General features: G+C 56.8%; 1 protein-coding gene across 2 annotated transcripts in view; it reads right to left on the bottom strand.

The window, feature by feature from the left end:
• The window catches only part of PRKCB (protein kinase C beta), a 112,096-nt gene that overhangs the window by 21,520 nt on the left and 74,863 nt on the right, over positions 1 to 15,713 (bottom strand). For both annotated transcript variants that reach the window (XM_086760257.1, XM_086760256.1), the window contains exons 10-15: positions 10,573 to 10,746; positions 6,483 to 6,574; positions 5,815 to 5,877; positions 3,909 to 4,047; positions 454 to 534; positions 74 to 181 (exon numbers count right to left, since the gene is read on the bottom strand). In XM_086760257.1, coding sequence (XP_086616383.1) covers positions 74 to 181; positions 454 to 534; positions 3,909 to 4,047; positions 5,815 to 5,877; positions 6,483 to 6,574; positions 10,573 to 10,746 — 657 coding nt within the window. The remainder of the gene's footprint in view (positions 1 to 73; positions 182 to 453; positions 535 to 3,908; positions 4,048 to 5,814; positions 5,878 to 6,482; positions 6,575 to 10,572; positions 10,747 to 15,713) is intronic.

The following is a 15,713-nucleotide window of genomic DNA, read 5'->3' on the forward strand; positions in this document are numbered from 1 at the left end:
CCGTGCGTAGGGCTGCCGCCATGCCCCCCGGCTGCGCTTCTCCCTCCTCCCCCAGACAGAAGGGAGCCCTTACCCCTTTGCAAATCGCCACTGCCTCCTTGGACATGGACTTGGGGTAGGCTACGTTGTGCTCCATGATGGACTGGAAGAGCTCGTCTTCATCTTCCCCCTCAAAGGGAGCCTAGGACAGAGCAAACAGAGGTTCAGCCACGTTTTCTGATCTTTCAGCTCCCACTTGCTGCTGTGGTCCTCAGCCACAGATCCAGCCCCGGCTGCGGTGCGCAGAGAGCGGCGTCTCAGCATCGCAGTCCCCGGAGCTGCACCCATGGCTCCATCTCCCGCACTGAGGAGACGGCCCCTCGCCATGTGCCAGCACAAAACAACCTACCCCTCAGCATACGTTCACACTGGAACCGAGCACAATCCCACAGGAATCCATTAAAGTTCGATTACCTGGCCAGCTAGCATCTCATAGAGCAGGACGCCAAATGCCCACCAGTCCACGGACTTCCCATAGGGCTGATACGCGATTATCTGAAACAACACAAACAGCAGGATTACACCCCCATTTTTAACCTCTTGGCACAACGCAAAGGGATTTCAAGCTGTAGTCCAGGTCAAAAGGACAAGGTTATTTACCAAGACACCGGTCCCTCAAATGGTGGGAAATTGCAATTATTACCAGAGCACACGACACCAGAGCAGGCAAAGGGTTCGGTCACTTTAAAAAAAAAATCATCAGCCCTCAAAACGTGCACTAAATATTAGAAAAAAACCAGAATATTTGCTGTGATTTGAGACAGATTCACTCTGACTCAGACGACGTGTTAGCACGTTTGCTGTGCTCTGCAGACCGTCGCAGCCTGGCGCTGAGCAGGAGCAGCGGCCGCTCCCGCTCGCCCTGACGCGCTTCGGGGTTTTCCTCCGCTGACTTCGATGCGGTTGGTGTGAAACAACAACAGAGCTGGGCCCTCCGTGGATGCTACGCGGCCCTTCAAGACAGGCTTGCAGCACGCAGGCAGGCAAAACCCCCTGCACTGCAGCTGCCAGCTTGCTTTCTATGATTTGTGGCAGAACATCCCTCACAAAATAACCTAACGACCAGCAGCCCTACCCTGACCTGAGCAACACGGCTGTTTCAGAGTTAAAATGAATAATCATATAACTTTGGGGTTTTTTGGGTTTTTTTTTTTAAATTTACAAATACCAATGCTTATTTTGGACAAGGCACCATAAATTTTTGTACTTTTCTATTATTTATCACGCAAAATCCGAAATACGCTACATTTTGCAATCGTACGGCCCTGCAGCGAAGCCAGCCGGCGCACCGGCCCCCGCAGAGCGAGCGACCCCTCGGCGCGCAGGTTTGGGGAGGTGCGGGGTCCCTCCAGCCGAGCCCAGCCAGGGGTCACACACCGCCAGCAAGGCCCCACGTACAAACAGGACGAGCGGCTCGGGGGGAAACGGAGCCGGCGCTGGCGGAGCCCCGCGGCACCGTCCCGCAGCTCGGCTCTCCGCGCCCCTCGGCCCACGCGTGCAGCAAGACGCCGGGTCCGCACCCTCGGCCGCTGCTCTGAGGGCCCTTCCAGCTCCGGTTTATTTGCTGGGTTGCTGCTGCTGGGCGTCGTTTCAGCGTTTGGGCTTTGACAGGCCCTGGGCTTTGCCATCTGTTGCTCAAAGCAAAACAATTACACAATTTATTCATCCGAATGACAGAATTCTGTTCTGCAAAGACTCCTGTACTCCAGCGCGAATGCAAATCGTCTGCTCATCACAGGAGAACGCTCGCAGCAATCCAGCCCCAGGGGTCTGCTCCTGTCCTTGCTCCCGCACAAGGCTCCTGTCCCACCGCTCCGGGCAATGCCTGCAACCTTGAGTCCTCACATCCAGCCGCCCCGTCCTTGGAAAGACCTCCGCGGTGCCCAGCGGGATGCAACCAGGAGGTACGGCAACACGCAGGCCGGGTGCTGCCGCCCCACCTAAGAGGAGAGGGGTTCCATCCTGCCAAAGCATCCGCAACCGAGGCACGGCTGGGGAACACGACCGACACCGGTGTCCTCTTCTGTCCTGGTCCTGGTCCAGCCGCACGTCCCAGCGCGGTGACATAACCCCGAGCGCCTCAACAGCATCCCACGGTCAGACCTGATCCTTCCTGCTGAGATCCAGCCTCCAGCTGCAGCTCTGAAATTCCTCGACTGAGCGCACCTGAAGCTCCTGCCACTTGTTTTTCAGACGATTCATGAGAGCTCTGGGAAATCTAGGTGTGAACTGTTCACACCGTAAAGGCCTTTAAAAGGGAACAGCACTTAGGAGAAATCCTTGCAGAAAAGCCGTCTCTGGAAATTGAAGTCACCCACTGCACGCTGGGGAAGGTCAAAACCCAGCAGCTGCAGAACACGCTTTGTTCAGAAATCACACACACGGGGTCACCGGCGCTCGGTGTCTGCCACCTCGGCACGCAGAGCTGTACCTTAGAACAGAAGAAGCCCTAAAAATGGGCCAGCAGATCGCAGGACATCTTTACCCAGGAGACACGTTGGCGGGAGAACACTGCAGCTTCCTGACGGGAAGCAGCGCGGTGCGGCAGAAAGGCCCTGGAGCGGGGCTGCGCGCAGGGACCCGGCTCTGCCGCGGGCTGGGCCATCAGCAGGACGCCGCGCCAGGACGGTGTACCTGCCCCTGCTCCCAAAGCGCGGGGTGTCTGTATTCACTCGTGTGAGAGTGGCGGCAGGCTTTAACACCAGCCCTGGGTACCACAGCGATGTGCATCCTAATTTCCCTGATTTCTTCTGGTTTTCTTTTGGGGAAAAAACCCCAAGACTAGAGCAAGCAGAAGAAAATAAGAGTTTAAGTGACAACGCTCAGGCAAATACCAAGAGAACTGGCCATTTGCCTGCTCTGGAAGAGTATTAATCACATACAGCAACAGAGCTGTGCAGCAACAGGACGCCGACGTTAATCGTGGCAGGATGAGGATCCGTACATGCATTGGAATGAGTAACTGAAGACCCCTCTGGCTGCAGCAAAACACAGCGCAGGTTAGCACACCAGCACATCTAACTGTCCTAGCAAAGAGAATCTCTTCCTTTAAAATATTTAAATGAATAAATATTAATCTCATCATTGAAAATTCAGCAGAGCGAGAAGATTTTAGTGGAATATTTTTACGTTAGGGGAACAGGCATTTGGGAATAATTACCCATCTGAATTTCACAAGTCTGACATTAAATTGCACCCAAATAGCACTTCACACGAGCGTCGCATGCGACTCCATCGCAGACGTAACGACCAAATGCTAAATAACGCTGCAGTGATCTAGAGCTGTGGACTGGGAGCCTCTCCTCATCAGGCACAGGGCCCTTTCCTGCAAGGAGCAGGCTGGAGAGAAGTAAAGATTTCCACTTCACGTGGAGACATTCCCCACTGGTCATGCCGTTTTCCCCTACCCGTCACGTTGTGCTGGAAACAGCTGCCACACGCGGGGAGGCCAAAGCCGAGCGCCTGGGCTCATCTTTCCCAGGAGCAAGGACGCGCGAGGAGTGGCCTTGGTGGGTTTCAGCGTGCCAAGGACCAGACAGGGACAGGGACGCCAGCGGCACGGATGTGGGAAAAACACCCAGAGAGGGAAACCAGCACGCAGGATTTTCTGTACTTTGAGGCAGAACCAGGGCACGCAGCCAGCCAGAGGCTGAATCAACATCGCTGCCTCCTTAAAGGCAGCTGTGGGGTGACACCGTTGGGGGGACGGACAGTGCTGAGGGGATGGACCTTCCAGGCTGACAGCAAATCCACCAGTGTCCCGGTTTCAATCAGAAAGCAGCCCAAAGCAAAGTCATCCCATGGAAAAGAGCATCGGGCAGGCAGCCGAAACGCGCACGGAGCATCCGCTGCCCTCCCGCACCCCCTACCTCAGGCGCAATGTAGTCTGGAGTGCCGCAGAAGGTCTTGGTGGTCACCCCGTCCCAGATGTTCTCCTTGCACATGCCGAAGTCTGCGATCTTGATGTGGCCCTCGCTGTCCAGCATCACGTTGTCCAGCTTCAGGTCTCTACAAAGAGAAGGCAAAGCCACGACACAAAGACGGCGTGTGAAGCCACCCAGCAAAGACAGACGTTTCCTGACGCAGGGAGCTCGCCTGCCAGTGAGCTCTGGCTTCGTCTCACGCCCAGGCTCTCTGCAAGGCAACGTCTGGGGAAACAAGTACAAACGAGTAAGAGATCTGCCGTGATGAAGTGTTTCACTTTTAACCCACAGCAATACCATGCTGAGCAAATCGCTTTTAAGAATATGATGGAAAACACTCTCATCTAGCAGGGACACAGATTTCATAGATTTTTTTTCTTCACCTATGAAAATCAAAGCGTACTTAAAGCTCACCAGCAATGACGAAGTGCCTACTCAGCAGAAGTCCCTGCACCACCTCCTCTGTGCTCCCCCACGAAAATACAAATCAGCCGCGTTTCTCTCTGATCCTCATCCACAGAATATCTGGTGGTTATGACCAGCCCGGCCAGAGCTTTGCTTTTCAGCACAAACCGTGGGACAGTTCCAGCTGCAGAGCTCCCGTTCCGACTCCCAGCCCTGGCCGGCCTCTCCAGAGACGGCTGCTCCAGCCCGACGGAGAGCTCTGCAGCGAGCACGCAGTACTGCGGGTGCAAGTCCTACACCACCAGCCACGGAATTGCCACGTTCTGCGGTCTGTGCAGCTCCCGGCTTATGTTACTTGATGTCTCCATTTCAGTACTGGAGCTCCTCTGCATGATTTTCCGTGCCCAGGGTGACAATAAGTGACCAGGCAGGTGACAGAGCGGCACACTGGTGCCTGATCCCTGCACACCTCGTCATGGGACTGCATGGTGCATGAGGCTTAATTTTGTAAGTAAGAGTCCCATAAAAGGCACAGTATAATTTCCAATTTTAATAATTTACTGGTTCTTCCAATGATTGTGTCACTGCTCAGAACCCTGATGGGCCAAAGGCAGACGGACACGAGCCCGCATTCGGATTCAGCGGAAGGAAGGAAGCAGGGGCACTGGGGACCGACAGACCTAGAATCTCTCTTCAGCGGCTGATGGCCAAAAACGTCCCTCACGTCACGTTTGCTCCACTTCTTTCATCTTCAGAACAGTCTTCAGCATCCCGTAGCTTCAGAGCACAGCTGGCGTCTCTTTGCAAAGCAGTTAATGGTGCCTGACACTCACTGGGATGCTCTGCTCAGCCTCGGGCTCTGGGAACACGCCCGAGCAGGGAGGAGCAGCGGAACACTGGTTTTGGTGCTCACCCAGCAGCCTCAGAGCCCGGCTGGCACTCGGCAGTAACCTAGCTCACTCTGAACGCTACGGTCACATCGTGAATGGAGAAGGAGTTTTCGTGGCTGAACCAGAAGTGACAGACTTGCACTGCAGGTCCCAGAACGAGCCATTCATAAGCACTTGCTCCAGCATTAATGGGAAGAAAACAGTGCCCTGCAGCAAAATGCGTGGCTCAGAACCGGTCCACGCTGCCAGCGAGCATTTGTGTCGCACGGGGAGAAATGCACAAAACAAAGGCAGGGGAGGAAGCAAAGCTGCCCCCACGAGCTCTCTTTCCCTGTTAAACGGGGACAAAACCGCTCAAAACCCGGCAACGCTACAAGGCTCCCAGCTCTGTTTCGGGCACGCGCACCCAATGGGTGGCGGCCAAACCTGACCCGCGGCACTAGCAGGGCCAGGAGCCCTGCAGCGGGACACCGCTCTGCGGCGCATCACCATGCCGGTGCTCCGGCTGCGGCTGGAGCTCTCTGGGGAAGGGAGGGAGGAGGAACTCGCTCACCTACCGATAAATGATGCCTTTGCTCTGCAGGAAGAAGAGGCCGATGGCTATTTCTGCTGCGTAGAATCTGAAATGAAAGATTTAAAAGGAAGACCGATAATTAAAGGAGATGAATCAAAAGGAAAACCTTTCAAATCCAATCGCACTAAACAAAACACGCTGGGCATACACGACCAAAGGATAGAGACAGCCACAACACAAAAATACCAGACAAGCGTCACGCGAGAACGGCACAACCCGCTCTCCGCTCGCACCGGGCAGGGATGCGCTCAGGTCGCTGCGGGCTAGCATGGGGCCGTCACTTCTTGTGACACAAATGCGCATTAGGCGAGAGCCGGGATCTACGGCTGTTCGTTGCTGTGTGCCGCCAACGCGGCTTGAAAAGTCATCTGTCATCTTGGGGAGGCCCAGGAGATAACATGCGCTGCCACCGCTTCCTTTAAAGAATATTCCGGGTCTCGGAGGACTCTGCCAGAGCACAGAACACCAGTTCTAACCCACCCGGGCTCTGCTCGCTGTTTGTGTTTTTATTTAAGCACACAAAGCACCAGGGAAAGAATCACCCTGCATCTTCCAGTTCCTGCTGATTTTCCTTTCCCCTCCCCTTCTGCCCAGACGCAGGTCCATCAGGTACCCATCGCGAAGGAGCCGAACCAGGGCTACCGAACTTACACAGCGTGGGGCTCTTTAAACCTCCCAACCTGCTGGATCTGGTACATTAAGTCCCCACCATTCACGTACTCCATCACAAAATACAAGCGATCCTAAAGAAAAAAAAGCAAACAGTTAGCAGCAGAATTATTAGAGCAGGGAACCTGCAGAGTCAGAAACAAGGACCAAGGCAACCGACAGCTCCAGCCGGCATTTTTCACGGCAGTACAGTGACCACCACTGCCCTTCCCAAGGCGCGCAGGCGGAGCTCAGGCTCACGCGGAGCCTGTACGACAGACGCACCAATTCCTTTCCAGCGCTCTGGACTTAAGCTCTGCACCTCTGCGGATCGATCCGATGGAGCAGGCAAGTGCAGGAACTCCTAAAACAGAGGTTTGTCACCTCCCATTAACACATTTGCTCTCACCCTTCCCCGAAGCCATTGGGCGTTTGATCAGACAGCTCCTTGCCGCTGATCCCCCGGCACCGCGCGCCTTCGATTAAGGGACGCACCGAGGCGCGAGCGGCTCCGACGGGGACAGCCTCCGCACGTGCGCAGCGACCAGCGCGATCCAGCCGAGCACCCGGAGGGACGTGCGACATTCCGGCTCCCTGGGCTGGCCCGCTCCCCGGGAGCAGCCTGCGGCAGGGGCACGCCGGGGAGGCTGCATCCCCTCTCCCCGCTCCTCCCAGCCTGGTCTCAGGGTATACTTAATGTCCACACACGGTTAATTAACTAAGTAATTGTTAAGAGCAGAGCAAACAGGTCAATCGGTGGCTTTGAATCCATTAAAACACCTCCTAGCAGGTGCAATCACAGCAGCCATAAGCACTCACTGACTTTGCCTTCAGTGTGTAACAGGCGCTTTGCTCCCATTAATTAAGCCTCTCCAGACGGAAGCAGCCCTCCTCTCCCAGCGCGCGGCAGCCACGGAGGCGCGGACCTCAGAAATTCCCAAGCAACTTCTGCAGCCACGCATTTTTCCCTGCCCCACGCCGTCTCCAGGGAAGGCTGAGCCTGCTCAGGGCCAGGCTCCGACCGCGGCGAGGGCGTTGGACACACGGCATGTTGCTGGCGTTAGTCCTGTGGGATTTAGCCCAGTCCTCGAAACACCGCTAGAAATGTGAGACAGTGTGGGCTTTGACCGGCCCCGAGGAGAGCTACGAGGCAAGAGACAAGATCTGAGTGTCCCCACAAAGCTCAGAACCATGGGTCAGTAAAACCAAAGCAGCCGGATCTTATCGCACCGCGTCTCGAGCAGAGCCCTAGCACGAGCCCTGCAAGTCCCGGGAGACACAGGATTCGGGCAGGCAGGAGCTCCACACCAGCGACACCTCTACCCTGGGGAATCCGTGCCCTTGAAACGCCACTTTCCTTTGACGTTTCACAGTTTTTGGTGGTTTTTTTTTTCAGTGGGAAATGGCTGTGAAGAAAATTGTGCAAGACTGCCAAAGCCACCAACCTAAATCGGTGCAGGAGGTTTCTCGGGGCAGCAGAAGCCACAGCTCTGGATCACCAGAGCACGGAGGAGCGGGATGCAGACTGCCCTCCGCACGGATCTGCCCTGCCAGCGGATATCCACGCTCCGAGCGGGGCGTGTGTCGGTGATGGGAGAACAGCAAAGCGCTGCGTAGTGTCAGGCCTGCCGCCCTCTGCTTACAACTAGCGACTTTCTACAGCCTTCAAAAACCAGCCCCGGCCGCGGGGCCTCGACGCACGGGAGCCCAGAGACATCGCCCCAGCCCTGGACCACGGATGGGAAGACACAAAGGCTGCAGCACCGTGAGAGCTTCAGGCTCACAGTGTCACATAATAATTCATAATATTTCCCGTTCTTCATTTGCTCCTTAGATAAACCTTGCCCTGAAGACACGTAAATGCGAGCGCTACCATCGCAAGGGCTGCGAGTAAATCAGCTCCTCGACCCCTTCGGGTGCAGGGCAGCCTGGCAATGCCCCCAGCACCCTGACAGCGGGGCAGCCTCCGAGGTGCCGAAACACGGTACTAAGGGGCAACCAGGCTGTGTAAAACACGTGGCCAGCACTGGTGGGATAGAAGAGAGATTTGGGCTTATCAGACGACTGGGGGTTTCTGAGCACACCCCTCGGTAAACGCCTGCCTCTGCCAAGGCGTGGGGCCAGTTCGGCACAAAGGCATGGGGCAGGCAACGTCCCCCCCGCAGCCATGGCCACGCTGGTCACCCTGTGACCGCAACTGGAAAGCAGAGCATTGTGCTCTTTTGCAGCTGTTTCCTAAATATACCCAGCAACTTCAAGAAGGAAGAATACTAAAAAGATGGTCACTTGAATCAGTCAGCTGAGCCCTAAAAGCAGGGGTTGAGCTTTCCTCACTTGGGCGCGGAAGAGCGTGCTGGTGCTTCAAGGAAGAAAAGCCCGGACCAGGGCAGCCGGAGGGCTGGCCAGCCCGCGGGCTGGGAGAGTGGCACGGACACGGAAAGCTGTCCTGGCTCCCGCCTGCAGTAGAAAAGGACGGGGTCTGTCCCAGTCTGGCGCATCCGAGCTGCCTGAGCAACAGCAAGGTACAGATCTGTAAATATCCCCTGCGGAGACTCGCACGGAGCTGGGAAAACACGTGGGTCCTTGGGAGGCACAGCCCGGGGGCTCCTTCCAATGCCACCTCTAACTACCCACCCGCGGGGTGCTCCCCCTCCCGACTCCCCACTGCGAACACGAGTCAGAGCCAGGACAACAGCCGAGGTCCCCGTCCACCCCTCATTCACCACCTCTCAGCGTCACTGCTGCTGAGCCGCAGAGGGGAGGGAGGTGGCCAGGGAAGGCACGGCTCACCGGGATCACCTGGCTCAGCCCCCCTCCTGGGAGCCCAGGCTCCGGGCCAGGATCGTTTTGGGGCAGAGCACCCCAAGGTCCCTCAGCTGGACCAGTGCAGGGCTTCTCGTCCTTCAGAGCCAGGCAGGAGCGTTCCCATCGCTCACCTTCCCTCGCCCTTTAAATGCAGATTTAGGGCTTTCCTCCCTCCCGCGGTCGCTGAGCTCACAGCCCTGGCTGAGAAGCGCTCTGGACTGCGCTCCCAGAAATCCAAGTGCTTTGTGCCAGTGTTTGATAATGCACCCTGCTATACATTTTGATTACATTACAAATACGATTACTATTAAGCTACTATAGGTCTGCCAGGAATAATCCTGCGCTGACTCACTTCAGATGCCGGGGAGATGCCGTGTGGAATAGCTTCTCCTGCCACATTTTGATTACCGTGCGGCAAAGCCGGTCCGCAGGCTTTAAATACACTGAATGTGTTTGGTAAATGGAATTTCTGGGATAATATTAAAATGTAATCCTCCTGGATAGCATTGTCATCTTCTAAAGGACCCTGCTGGTTCCCTCTCCCCACTCCTGCTGAACGTACCTGGGCATGTTCATTCACAGCCCGCGCGACAGCGGGGCACAGATTGCTCCAAAGGGCCCCGTCCCCTTCCCCACTGCCCCTCCCCGCTTCCCATTTGTACCAACTCAATCGCACGCCCACTTCAAACCGAATTTCCTGTGGTTTCTATTAGGTTTCACTCTCAACTCGGGTTTTCGACCACAAGAACGAATCCTGAGAAAAAGCGCAGCACTTCGCTATCGAACAATAACGATGTCGCGGGCTGCGGGGCCGGGCAATCACCCCTGACACCAACGACAAGCATCTCCGGGGCGCAGGCACTGCACGTCACTGCCTTCGGTCTGACGCACACACGTTCCGTTCACAGAGGCGCTGTTGCAAGCAAACCGGCCAAGCTGTGAGGATGCCAAGGTAGAAAACACACGGCAAGTGTAGCGATATGTATCCAGAAAAGAAAGGTGAATAAAAGCAAAGGCATGTTTTAGAGATGCTCAAATAGTGGCCAGCGCAGAAGTCCCTACAGCTCCACGCACACATCCCTCGGGGGCCCTGCAGCCGCTGCTCCCGGACAACTGGTGACACTGAGTCTCTAGAAGAGGGTTTTTGCCCACAAGCTCATCAGTGAAACCAAGCGATCGAAAACCATTTTGCAAAGTGCCAGACCCCCCTGCTCAACGCTGAGGGCCCAGCGGGGTCCCCAGTCGGCTCTGCCCTTCACCAGGGACAGGCTGCGGCACCGGCACTCACCATCGTCTGGAAGCAGGAGTGCAGCTGGGTCAGGAACGGCGGCTTCCCGGAGAGGGCCAGGACGCGCTTCTCAACCATCGTGCACTCCACGTCGTCGTCCTGGATAACGACGTCCTTCTTCAAGATCTTCACAGCGTAGAGCTCGTCCGTGCCCTTCCGCTCCGCCAGCATCACCTGCATGAGGGAGAGACACACAGATGATAACGGAAAACCTAGATTGGCAATGTTTCTAGCTTGCCACGGCCAACAGTTAAAAATAACGGCTTGTTTCCTATCCTGAGGCTCCCACCATAATCCTGAGAAGAGATCCAGGTGCCAAATGATGCAGAAAGCTCCCAGGGGTGTTGCCAAAATTATTTACAAGCCCTACATCTAACAGGTGACGTATACTTCCTCGCCACCGGATCGTTGGGAAGAGCCCAAGGGGTTTGCTGACGCCTGGGTCGCAGACCACCCGTCCACGGCTTCCACCCCGAGCTGGGCTCAGGGTGCAAGGGACGTCGGGGGAAGGCGTCAAGAGTTTGAACACAGAGTCCATCAAGTTATGAAACGGTGAAAACTCAAAGTGGAAAAGAGTTCGTATAGAGCCAATGGTAAGAAAAAACCAGCAAGATTTCCTCTGCCTCGCACACCCCCTCCACAACGCGCTCCGCGATCAAAACCCAATTACGTGCCGCTCCATCGCCCAGCCAAAGCCCTTCTCACACAGAAGAATCCATTCATCCTCCCATTTTAAACCAGTTTCACCCCCTTGCAGGTTAATTTATTACAATAAATGGGATGCACTGCTTCTGCTGGTGTAAATTTCCCTCGTTAATCGCGTCAGTCCCAGCGGGGATCCCCACACCGCTCCACCACGCTCTATCAGCCTAAGCCGCTCCTCAGGCTGCCGACAAAATAAACGCACTCTGAAACCGCACTTCGCTTCCCATTTTCCCTCCTCGCACTCTCTCATCGCGTTAGATTCAAGCGCTGGGTGGAAATGAATTATTTTCCATTTGAAAGAGTCAGCTGAAATCCTTCCACTCACATCAGGACGGGAGTTCGGATGTTTGAAAATACATTACGAGAAGCCAACATCAATGGGGTGGAACTGAAACGCATTTCAGCCCACAGCAGATTGGCGGAGGAAATGCGAGCGGGTCTCACGGATGACTTCTGAAATGCTAAGGACAGCGGAATCAACCCCCTTGTCGGCCCCTGGCAGACGACGTGGGGCCAGAGCCCACACTCCCGGCTGCAACGCCCTTGGTTCTGCCGCTGAGCCGGGTCCGGGGCAGGGCTGGGCCCCTCCGGGTTTGGGGGGAGAGCAGTGGTGTGCCAGCTGGGGGGACTGGGGACACGGCCCGAGGACGGGGGCCTCCAGCGCCCACCCCCCTGTCAGAGTTCAAACAGCAGTGCGACGGGGAAGGGACTTTTGGAAAGCACATGGCTCTGGCTCGTGTCCGGCGCTTGGCGGCGGCCCTGGAGAGGCTGGCTGTCCTTGACGTGCCGCTTGCCAGGATTAGCCGGGAAAGGCATCGGGGCTGCGCAGCGCCGAGCGCTGTGGAAATCCACTGGCATTTCCATTTTCAACAGCGGGGCCGGGACTGCAGCGGCCACGTGCTGCGCTCATCCGTCGGCAGGGCTAAAAAGCCGACCGACAGCATGTCAGTGACCTCAGTAACTGATTTATTTACTCGCTGATGTTTGAGGAAAGTTGAGAACCTGGAGCCCGGAGCAGCTCGGCGTGCTGCTGTGACCAGATCAGTGTCTCATCCTTTCCAGGTACCGGCTCCCGGCAGTGTCCCGGGACAGCCCTTCGCAGTGAGTCCAGCAGCTCTCCTGGCAGGAGCGCCCGCGGCGCAGGCCAATGGCAGGCAGGGCGCCGGGGCAGCAGACGCAGCGGCTTCGCGCGGAGCCTGCGCCTCTGTCCTCCCACACCGTTCCGCACAAACGGAACCATTCCTGCTCATCGCCTCTGTTTACCTTCACCATCTTCACACGAGCAGGTGCTAAACAACCGGGCTGATTGTGAGGTGATAAAAGCAGACGGGCTTTAGCCAAAGTCACTGGAAAAAGAGGAGCGATTGCTCCCAGAACACAGTCTGTGGGAAAACAAAACCTGTTACGCGGGAGGAAGTGCATTATAGCAACATCAATTATACACCTTGCTGTCCATAACCCTTTCAGGGAAAAAGTGACTCAGCCAGGGAATCTCTGAGCCTGGCGACTGCCACTGCCCCGAAGGGAGCACGGTGAGGAGGAGCCCCCCAGCAAGCGGAGAGATTGCAGCGCCGGGAAGCATCCTGGTGCTTTTCGAGACATTTTGCCTGGAGAGTCTCAGGGGAGAGTGCGTTGTTGTTGGTAACGGAGCGCGGTGGGGATAAACACCCCATGGGACTTCCCTGGGCACACACACTGACCAAATCAAAGGTAAAAGCAGCTGCTGGAGAACAGGAACCAGCGCGGTAAATAACTCCGTAAGGGAGCCGAACTCTGCCAGGGCGACGGGAGCCCATCCTGCGCGGGAGGAAAGCCCAGAGAGAGCAGTGGGTGCCAGCAAGACGGCACTGCGTGACTCCCACCCGCCCGGGGACAGAGCTGCCATCAGCCCAGCGCGCGAGGCCCGTGGCACAGCGAGGCAGAGGCGGCTTGGCATTACCACGCTAAACACAAAATGCTCTAGGGCGCATCCGGACTGCAAACGCTTCATGCCACACGGCCATCCCGGGCCACAGCGAGCCAGCCAGCCCTGCCGCACCAAAATGGAAAAGGAGAAAGCACTTTGCGGCTGCCCAAAACAGCGTGAGTGTGAGCGTCTGGGGGAGAGCAGAGGGACGCCGAACACCACGCGTTACCCTGTTCCTCCCTCACATCTGGGCTGGCAGAGCGAGCGGCTCCAGAAGTGCACAGCGAGGGTGATGCTGATAAGGATGCTCTCATCACTGCAGATTTGCCGATGCAGAAGAGATTGCAGGCTCTGGTCTATGGCCAACTGAGAAAATACCTTCTGCACCCTGTGACAGGCAGGAAGCCAGCACAAGCGTCAGGCTTGGCCTGTTCTCTGAGCAGGAGATGGGGCTGCTCACAGCCCTTGGGGCTTATGCCACCCTCCCCATGCCATCGCCCTCCAGCCCTGCCCCACCCTCTCCATGCCATCACCCTCCAGCCCTGCTCGGGCAGCTGCGCGGTGCGGAGCCGCAGTCCCTCCGGCTGCTCCGAGTGCCCCAACGCTCCGTGTGCCGGGGCTGGCTCCAGCACGCTGGCATCCCAGCTCCTGCGGTGACTGCAGCACGGGTACAGCTGAAAGCGCAGGAGGAGGACAGGCATGGATGAGCAGGTTCAGCAATGGCTGATAATGACAAAGCAGCAGCATTGGCAGCCACGCACTGTAAATACAAAAAGATTCAAACAAGCAAAAGCACCCAGCGCAGTTTGGCAGCGCCCCGAACAAAGCCACGCACATCACACACGCCGCTGAAGGAGGGAGCACCCACCCAAAGCTTCCCATGGGCCCAGGGGCTCCAACCCTGCGAGTCCGAGACCACATCCCCGCCCCAGTGCTCCACGCTGCCCGCCCCGCTGCCACGCTTCATGCCGAGAGGAGAGGAAAGCGTTTCACAGCTTGAAGATGATCGCAGGACAGGAAAACGGCCTCCCAACTGCAGAGGCAAAGGAATCAGCCCCACTCAGAGAAAGACCACAAAACCCCCAGAAAAGACTGCCAGCTTGACAGCACGACAGATTGATTAGCTGCAAAAATACGAGCAAGCCACGTAATTTAACTTTCCTCTATTTATATTACAGCAAAGCAAACCCAGGGTGGGCTGCGCCAAGCACTGCCGCCTTCAAGCCAGGACCAGGTCGTTCCCCTCGCCAGCCCAGCGGAGGACTGTCACTGGTTCCACCCAGGAAGACCCGAGACCACCGAGGTGCTCCGAGGGTCGCCTGGGGCTGAACACGCCGAGCCGGGACCACGCACACCCAAGTCCCTGAGCTGTTTTCCACCCCTGAGCAATTTTCCATCCCCCCCGCCTTGCTGCCTGGCTCTGTGGGGATCTCCATCTGCCAGCTCACTCTCTGGAAAGCAGACTGCATTCTTGTTTCAATTTTTTTTTTCTTTTGGTGCAGAAAAAGCCGATATTTAATTTGATTTATTCTTGTCATATAGATTATTTGTTTTGGAATGCTCCAGCATAGTAACTGGAGATAATCTGATGCTGAATGTAGAGCAAACAAGTTTATTCAACCCCACCGAGGTGCTCCTGACCCTGGCCAGCTGCCATGCTGGAGAGAGGAATATACTGAGCAGGAAACCTGAGCGACCGCTGCCAAGGGGTTAGCAGGGCTACGCAGGAGACTGGCTAAAACACTCTGATTGCACTCAGGGAGCTCTCAGCATGCTTGGCACGGAGGAGGGAGGCTGGCAGCGCACAGCCAAGTGCAGGAGCAGGCGATGCCAGCCCCGGAGGAGGACGCCGCTGCCAGGGGCACGACCGGCCGCTGCGCACGCCAAGGGCAGGCTGGGGACCGGGGAGCCAGGCTCTTTTCCCAGCCACCCAAGCGCTGGCACCGCACGGGTCAGCGCGCCTCTGCCCGGCTCATGCCAAAACCTCTGGCACCTCTGCGTGAGGGCAATGGGAGCAGGCAGCCAAGCATCCTCTGCAGCAAGGAAGGCCCTGAAGCTGGGCACCCCGGTATCGCCGCGCCGGGGGGACGGGCGGGGGGATGCCGGGGAGGCAGCAGGGGAGCGTTCCCTGCGAGGCGCAGGCACACGTGCGGGCGACGCCGCATCCACCCGTAGGAGCCAACGTGCTGGTTTAATAAGCGCTAATTAGCATATTTATAACATTCTGTTCAGGGAACAGTTTCTGTCACACGTTCCCTTATATAAGCCACGATGCCGAGCGAAGAGTTTGCTAATGTTTCTCAAATTAAAAGAAGGGAGGAGGGGGAAAAACACAACTACAGAGCTCCCAGATGCCAAGCACAGACTTGGAAAGGGATCAGGTGCTGGGAGGGAGAGAAGAGGGGGCACGAGCGACGCAGAAAGGCGCTATGTACACGGTACCGAGTGGGAGCGGCGCGGGCAGAGCACGGGGGGCTTTCCTGCTCCCCCCGGCTGCCAACCCGCAGCAAAGGGGCAAACGGCAGAGGAA

This window comes from Chlamydotis macqueenii, chromosome 15 (genome assembly GCF_036417535.1).
Source record: "Chlamydotis macqueenii isolate bChlMac1 chromosome 15, bChlMac1.mat, whole genome shotgun sequence".
NCBI classification, from domain to species: Eukaryota; Metazoa; Chordata; class Aves; order Otidiformes; family Otididae; genus Chlamydotis; species Chlamydotis macqueenii.